At 45.1% G+C, this 8,432-nt stretch overlaps 1 protein-coding gene across 6 annotated transcripts in view; it reads left to right on the top strand.

The window, feature by feature from the left end:
* Nucleotides 1–8,432, top strand: part of LOC103748481 (general transcription factor II-I repeat domain-containing protein 2) — a 56,182-nt gene that overhangs the window by 13,597 nt on the left and 34,153 nt on the right. For all 6 annotated transcript variants that reach the window (XM_017802711.2, XM_017802712.2, XM_017802713.2 and 3 more), the window contains one exon: nt 5,891–6,010. In XM_017802711.2, coding sequence (XP_017658200.1) covers nt 5,891–6,010 — 120 coding nt within the window. The remainder of the gene's footprint in view (nt 1–5,890; nt 6,011–8,432) is intronic.

Consider the following 8,432-nt stretch of genomic DNA (forward strand, 5'->3'; position numbering starts at 1 on the left):
TAGATTTAATACTATTTTGCACTTGTTTTAACAGTAAACAAATTTGAACATTCCTTGTTTCAATAAAAGGTACTGTTTCAATTTCCTGTAGAGCTTGATCTACATAATGACTATCTGTATAGAGATTGAAGGGTGTTGAGGTCAGAAGCTGGAACACTGCAGCTACAGCACAAAGTTCCACTACCTGTGCTGAAGCAGGGGAAGTTTGAAAAGAAAATAACTTTGCCCATAAATCACATAAGCTGCTTGTCCATTAGAAGAACCATCAGTAAATACCATACCAACTCATGCATAATAGCAAATTGTAAATATTATTCCTTTTTTTTTTTGGATGCAGCATCTCCCTGTAGCCCCAGCTGTCCTGGAACTCACTATGTAGACCAGGCTGGCCTTGAACTCATAGAGATACGCCTTACTCTGTCTTAAAGGTGTGTGCCACCACACCCATCTTTTTGTTTCTCTGAACTTGATGTCCCAACTGGCCACACCCGAAGCAGCTCCCCCCAGGCCCTGCTGCCTGTCCTTTTGAAAAGGCCTAATAGCAGCTTGACAGGCTCCATTAGCATTTTCAAACGCAAGCTGTTTCACTAAGAGCAAACCTGCTTCACTATCTCTCAGCAAGTGACCGGCAGTTTGCAGTAGTCGAGCCACGAAATCCTGATATGGCTCATCCTGACCTTGCCTGATCTTAGACAAATCCTCAGTCTGCCTACCACTAGACGGCAGTTTATACCAGCTCTTCGGGCTGCAGCACTGATCTGTGCATAGGCCGCAACATCATACTGCAACTGCTGAACAATATCCCTATATTGTCCTTCACCAGCTAACATATCAAAATCTATGGGAATATTTTGCACTCTATTGGTATTTGCTGTCACCTGGCACTGTTCCTCATATTCAGATTTCCACGGACAGGGATTCTAACAAAGCCTGGGTAAAAGGGGCAGTGGGACCATACTGAGCACAAGCAGTCTTTAGTTCCTTAAGCTGCTTAAAAGGCACAGGTGCATGAGACCGCACCCTGTTGCCCTGCTGATCAACTTGCTCAGAAACTGGGAAGACTTGAAATCCATGCACTGACTCTCTTCTCTCTGCTGTGGCCCCAATGGCCTGTTGTAATGGACATTGCATGGTTCTAAGCGGGTACCAGATTCCTGCCGAAGGCTCCTGAGCCATGGCAATCATGGGAGGCGCAACAGCGTTTGGTGGGGGTGTTGGGATGGTCCTAATTCTTTTCTCCTTGTTCTTTAACAGTTCCTTCTTCACAGCATCTAACTCTGTCCTTAATTGCTTAATTTCCCAGTGATCAGGACACTTCTCCTGATCATACTCAACCGTCTCCTCTCCTAGGGCAGACTCATCCTCAGGGTCAAGAGATCCCTCTTCTAGCCCCAGACGGGGGTCCTCATAATAGGGTGGATCTGGCTCTGGTGGAGTGGAAGGTTTGGTTTCACTTTTATCCCAGCCGTGGCTTATCAGATTCTCCTCTTTAGTCTCAGCCTTTGCTCCTTGGGTCCCAAGCATATTCCTTGCAAAAACTGAGTGACTATTTGCTTGCCCCATCTTCTCCCAAGATAAATACTCACCACTCCCCAATTGTACCGAGTGCACTCACTTAACTTCTCCAGCGGTGTCCTACACTTTATCCCCTACTTTTCAGGTCCCTGTTCCAGGCGCCACTTGCCGGTGCCAGCTGGCCAAAATGGACAGTACCTGAAAGGGGGAGTGAGGATTGAAAGAAAGGAAAGGAGACAGAAAAGATGCTTCTTGGGAGGGCTCACAGTGAATACGAGCAGCCTGGATTTATTTCAGTTCTGTCTTTTTATACAGAAGAACTCAATTAGTTACAATTGCTGTATTTCCCCACCTGTATCTGAGGGTCAGGGAGCGTCAGATCAAAGGCTTCCTCAATCTTTTTGTTTACCACTAATGCCTCAAGGTCAGGTATTGTGAAGCTCTCCAGAAAACTCCTTCCTCCTGAATGGGCAGATTAAGTACTGGTTTGCATGACACAAACTCAGTAAACGAGGCTGTCAACAGCTCAATGATTAGCGGCTCCCAACACCTGGGTTCAGTCTCCAACACCTTTAAAATCTGGAATGCATCATTCAAAATACTTTGAGATTCCATTTCATTTTAGCATGTCTTAGTTACTTTACCATTGCTGCAACAAAATGCCTGACAAAAGTAACCTAAGGAAGGAAGGGTTTATTGTGGCTCAGAGTTTGAGGGCACAGTCCATCATGGTGGGAAGGCATGGTGGCAGGAGTGTGAGGCAGCTGCTCACATTGAATCCACAGCCAGGAAGCAGAGAGAGAGGAATGCTGGTGCTCAGTTCACTTTCCTCTGTTTATTCAGTCCAGGACCAGGAAGCAGAGAGAGAGGAATGCTGGTGCTCAGTTCACTTTCCCCTGTTTATTCAGTCCAGGACCGCACCCCACATGGGACTTCCCATGTCATTCATGTAAGCAAGATAATGCCTCACAGTTGTGCCTGGAGACTTGACTTCTAGGTGATTTCTGATCTTGTGAAGTTGACAGCACTAACCTTCTCAGCATGGATTATTAAATTATGAGAAATGCCACCAGGATCTTGATCAAGATGTCAGCAAATCGGTAGATAGTTTTAGGTTGTGTAACATCTTGATATTTATTCTGCCAGTCACAAGCATCAGATGTCACTACATTTATCTGACTCTCCTTTAATTTCCTTTGGCAGTATTTTATAGATCTATGTGCTTGTTTTTACTTACATGTTTCTAATAATTATTGTTTTCATTGTCCATTGTTAATGAAGAGGGATGCATTTAATTTAGTATCCTATAATTTTTTAATATTTTTTTTCTCTTTTTGAGACTGGGTCTTTCTGTAGCCCAGGCTGACCTAGAACTCTCTATGTAGACCAGGCTAGCCTCCATCTCAGAGCTCTACCTGCCTCTGCCACCTAAGTGCTAGGATGAAAACTTTTCTAAATTTTTAAAGAATTTTTAAATTTTATTTTTACTTTATGTGAGTGTTTTCCTTACATGGATGTAAGTGCACCTGTGCATTCAATGCTTGTGAAGGCCAGAAGAGGGCATTGGACCCCCTGGAACTGGAGTTACAGAAGGTCTTAGCCAACATGTGAGTGCTGGGAACCAAACCCAGGACCTCTGCTATAACAGTCAGTGCTCCTTGCCAGGCATGGTGGTGCACACCTTTAATCCCAGCACTTGGGAGGCAGAGGCAGGTGGATCTCTGTGAGTTCAAGGCCAGCCTGGTCTACATAGTGAGTTCCAGGACAGCTGGGGCTACAGGGAGACCCAGTCTCAAAAGAAGACCAAAAAAAAAAGGTCAATGCTTCTAACTGCTGAGCCATCTCTCTAACCCCAAGATTTTTTTTTTTTGTCTTTTTTGAGACAGGGTCTCCCAGCTGGCCTGAAACTCACTGTGTAGACCAGACTGGCTTCAAACTCACAGAGATCTGCCTGCCTCTACCTCCCAAGTGCTAGTATTAAAGTCATGTGCCACTGTGCCTGGGAAACCCCAAGATTTTTTTTTTAATTGATGTGTATTAGGCCAGGTGTGGTGGTGCACACCTTTAGTCCCAGCACTTGGGAGGCAGAGGCAGGCAGATCTCTGTAAGTTGGAGGCCAGCCTGGTCTACATAGTGAGTTCTATATAGTGGGGCTACAGGGAGACCCTCTCTTAAAAAGACAACAACAACAAAAAAATTGATGTGTATTCGTGTATATCTGTATATGGGTATATGCATGTCAGCGACGTGCCCTTGAAGGCCAGAAGAGGGCATCAGATCCTCTGCAGCTCGGGTTGTAGGATGTCATAAGCCCCCTAGTGTGGGTCCTGGGAACCAAATTGGAGCCTTCTGCAAGAACAACAAGTGTTCTTACCCATTGAGTCTCTCTAACATCAATAACAGTTTTATCTGACAAAAAAAAAAAGATTCAACATGGCAATGGGGTGAAGTCCGTTTAATACTGTTGAATGAACCTGCCAGTGTTTTGTTGGGGATTTTTGCATCAGTGTTGATATAGGTTTGTGATTTTCTTTTCTGGAGTGGTTTGACCTGGTGTTCTTTAACATTTACTTTTTTGAGACTTGGTCTCATGTAGCACAGGGTGGCCTTGAACTCACTGTATAATTGGGGACTGCCACTCCTATCCTGCTGGGTTTATAGGCTTGTGCCACTCAGCTCTAGTTTTTTGAGGTAGTATAAGATTTGCTTTTGGTTGGTTGGTTGGTTTGGTTTTTTTTGTTTTTGTTTTTGTTTTTTTTTTGAGACAGGGTCTCCCTGTAGCCCCAGCTGGCCTGGAACTCACTATGTAGACCAGGCTGGCCTCAGTCCCACAGGCCTGTGCCTCCCAAGTTCTGGAATTAAAGGGGTGGACCACCACACCTGAAAAATATTTTTAAAAATATTTATGTGTATGAGTATATTGCTTGCATGTATATAAGTATACCCATGTTGTGCAGGGCCTGTAGAAGTCAGAAGAGGGTCTTGGATCCTGTGGAACTGGAGTTGGACAATTGTTAACTGCCAAGTGGGTGTTGGGAACTGAACCTGGGTCCTCCAAAAGGGAAACCAGTGCTCTTAACTGTTGAGTCATCTCTCCAGCCCCAGAATATTTTTCTTTTTGTTGTTATTATTAGTGGTTTTCAGACAGGGTCAGTTGTGACAGTCCAGTCAAAGCAGGTCTTTTGCTGTGACCCCCCGCCTTAGATACCCAGGAGGGGATCACTGGCAGGAGCTCCCGACCTGGCTTATAGGTCTTCACCAATGCAGTTATTTCAGGAGGTCACCCACTTGCTCTATTATCCTATTCATCAGAAATACCTTAGGGTTGGAGAGATGGTCTAGCAGTTAAGAGCATGGACTGCTCTTGCAGAGGACCTGAATTCTGTTCCTGACACCCAGGTTGGGTGATTCACAACCACTTGTAACTCCAGCTTCAGGTGATCCAACACCCTCTTCTGGCTTCCGAAGGCATTGCTCCCACATTGCAGTGTATACACACACACACACACACACACACACACACACACACACACAACTAGGCTAAGTCTGGGGGCGGGGGAATGCCAGGCCTGGTGGCGTACGCCTTTAATCCCAGCACTAGGGAGGCAGAGGCAGGCAGATCTCTGTGAGTTCAAGGCCAGCCTGGTCTACATAGTGAGTTCCAGGACGGCTGGGGCTACAGAGAGACCCTGTCTCAAAAAGACCAAAAAAACAAAAGAGGACAAAAAAAGCTGGCTGTGGTGGTACACACTTGATTCCAGCACTCCTGAGACAGAGGCAGAATCTCTGTGAGATCGTGACCAGCCTGGTCTACATAGAGAGTTCCAGGACAGCCAGGGCTGCATAGTGAGACCCTATCTCAAAACAAACAAACAAACAAAACCCCCCAACAGCAAGGGGCTTGAGAGATGGCTCAGCAGTTAAAAGCACTGGATATTCTTGCAGAAGACCCGGGTTCGATTTCCAGCACCCACATAGTGACTAACAATTATCCTTAACTCCAGTTCCAGGGGAATCCAATACCCTCTACTGACCTCCTTGGGAATTGCATGACACAGGTGCACTAACACACATGCAGGCAATACACCCATACACATAAAGTAAAATAATAATAAATAAATAAACAATTTTTTTATTATGTAGCATCTGTGAAACCCTGGGTTCCAAACGTAGCAAAAACAAAAAAACAAAACAAAGCATCAAAAACACCCTCTTTGTTTCTTTATAGTAAAAGGACTGTGTGTGTGTGTGTGTGTGTGTGTGTGTGTGTAGTTTTTCCTTTTTTCCTCCTTTTTCTCCAAAAACCAGAAAAGCTAAAAGGGGAGGGGTGAGGAAGGATGCTTGGCTTCTGACCAGTGCTTTTGTGTGTTTGCAGGTCTAGGGGAGGGGCTGAGTGAAGAGAAACCCCTGTGCCCCTGGAGAGAGACTCAGGTGGGCCCTGGAGAAGCCGAATCACTCAGGAGAGCTGTGGACGAACATTTCTGCTTTTGCTATGGTAAGTCCTCTTGGCAGGTGGGCATGCTTGTTCTCTCTTTTTCTATACTTACCCTTGTGTGGGGGGTTCTGATGTGAGTGTGTATGGGTTCACAGGTGCCACAGGACACATGTAGCAATCACAAGACATGTTTCAGAAGTCTTTTCCTTCCTTTAACCATAGGCTCAAGGGATCAAACTTAGGACCTCCTGCTTTTACCCACTGAGCCATCTCACCAGCCCTCAAGTACTCTTAAATATTCACCTGGGATTGGACAGTAGTGTGATGACTTAAGATACGGTGAACTCAATCATTTATTTCTGTATTTATATGTGTATTTTTGTACTGTTAGGACTGAAATCAAAACTTAATGCATGTTAGACAATGCTTTACCACTGAGCCACACCCCAGCTCATCACTGGGGGATTCTAGGCAGGTGCTCTACGACTGAACCACACCCCAGCCCCTCACTGGGGGATTCTAGGCAGGTGCTCTACCACTGAACCACACCCCAGCCCCTCACTGGGGGATTCTAGGCAGGTGCTGTACCACTGAACCACACCCCAGCCCCCCACTGGGGGGATTCTAGACAGGTGCTCTGCCACTGAACCACACCCCAGCCCCCCACTGGGGGATTCTAGTTCCATATCCAGCACTGTAAGAGAGAAAAATAACTCTATCACGCCTTTAATCCCAGCACTCGGGAGGCAGAGGCAAATGGATCTCTGTGAGTTCAAGGCCAGCCTGGTCTACATAGTGAGTTCCAGGACAACTGGGGCTACAGGGAGACCCTGTCTCAAAAAGACTAAAAAAAAAAACAAAACAACAACAACAAAAAACCTCTAAATAATGCAAACTGTGCAGCAGGAGAGGGGCAATTGGTGCAAATGTGAGCACAGAATAATAGTATACATATAGGGAAATGTCATAATAAAGCTAGGTGGTGCAGCACACTTGTGATTCCAGCACTCGGGAGCCTGAGGCAGGAGGATCACTGCAAATTGGAGTCCAACCTGGCTTCATAGTGAGATTTCGGGTGGTAAGAGCTATATAGCATTAAAACAACAGCAAAAACAAAAACAAAAACAAAACAGAAGAAAAACACCATAATGGAACCCATAATTTTGTATGCCAACTTAAAAAAAAAAAAAAAAACTGTAAAAGGGGAAAAGGGGATAAAGGGTTTGCTCTGTCGTTAAGGGCATAAACTGCTCTTCCAGGAGACCCAAGTTCAGTTCCTAGCAACTATAAAAGGACAGCTCACAACTACCTGTAACTCCAGCTCCAGGGAATATGATGCCCTCTTCTGGCCTGTGCAGGTACTGCACTCATGTGCACAAATCCTCTTAAAAATAATGCTGAGTGCACACCTGTAGTCCCAGTACTTGGGAGGCAGAGGCAGGCGGATCTCTGTGAGTTCAAGGCCAGCCTGGTCTACATAGTGAGTTCCAGGACAGCTGGGGCTACAGGGAGACCCTGTCTCAAAAAGACCAAAAAAAATTTTATTTATTATTTTTTTTTTTATATATGAGTGTATTGCCTACATGTATGTAAGTGTACTTCTGTAGTGCAGTGCCCACAGAGGTCAGAAGAGAGCATCGTATTCTCCCGGAACTAGAGTAACAGATAGTTGGAAGTTGCCATGTGGGTGCTGGGAAATGAATTCAGATCCTCAGTGGTCTTAACTGCTGAGTCATCTCTCCAGCCCCTGGAACCCTATTTCTAATAGAGAAGTGACATCTGAGGCCCCAAGACACCCCATGATGGAGGTCCCCAATCATAGGCACTTGTGGGTCAGAAATGCATGAAGCAGCCTGGGACTGCAAGCAAGACTCCTTGAAGCCCAGATCATAGCACTGCTGCTATTACTATTAGCATTAATTTTTAAAATTTTATTTATTTTTATTTGTATAAGTATTTTGTTTGTGTATATATCAGTACACCATGTGTGTAATGCCTGTGGAGGCCAGAAGAGGTAATTCTTGGAACTGGAATTACAGATGGTTGGTAGCTGCCATGTGGGTGCTGGGAACCAAACTGGGTCCTCTGCAAGAGCAGCCACTAAGCCATCTCTTTTGCCTCAGCATTTTCTTTTTTTTTTTTGATCTTTCTGAGACAGGGTCTCCCTGTAGCCCCAGCTGACCTGGAACTCGCTATGTAGACCAGGCTGGCCTCAAACTCAGAGATCCGCCTGCCTCTGCCTCCCAAGTGCTCAGCATTATTATTTTTTTTTCTTTTTGAAGCTCAGAAAACTGTTATTGAATATGTCAATGCTGATGTAATGAAATGCTTCTTCTAAGTATGTGGTTATTAAATAAATAATTTAAAAAAAAAGAAATGGGGTGAGCTAGAGAGATGGCTCAGTGCTTAAGAATACTGGTTGTTCTTGCAGAAGACCCGGGTTTGAATCCCAGCACCCACATGGCAGCTAACAACTGTCCGT

The sequence above is a fragment of the Nannospalax galili genome, unplaced genomic scaffold (genome assembly GCF_000622305.1).
Source record: "Nannospalax galili isolate Female #2095 unplaced genomic scaffold, S.galili_v1.0 scaffold444, whole genome shotgun sequence".
Taxonomy (NCBI): Eukaryota; Metazoa; Chordata; class Mammalia; order Rodentia; family Spalacidae; genus Nannospalax; species Nannospalax galili.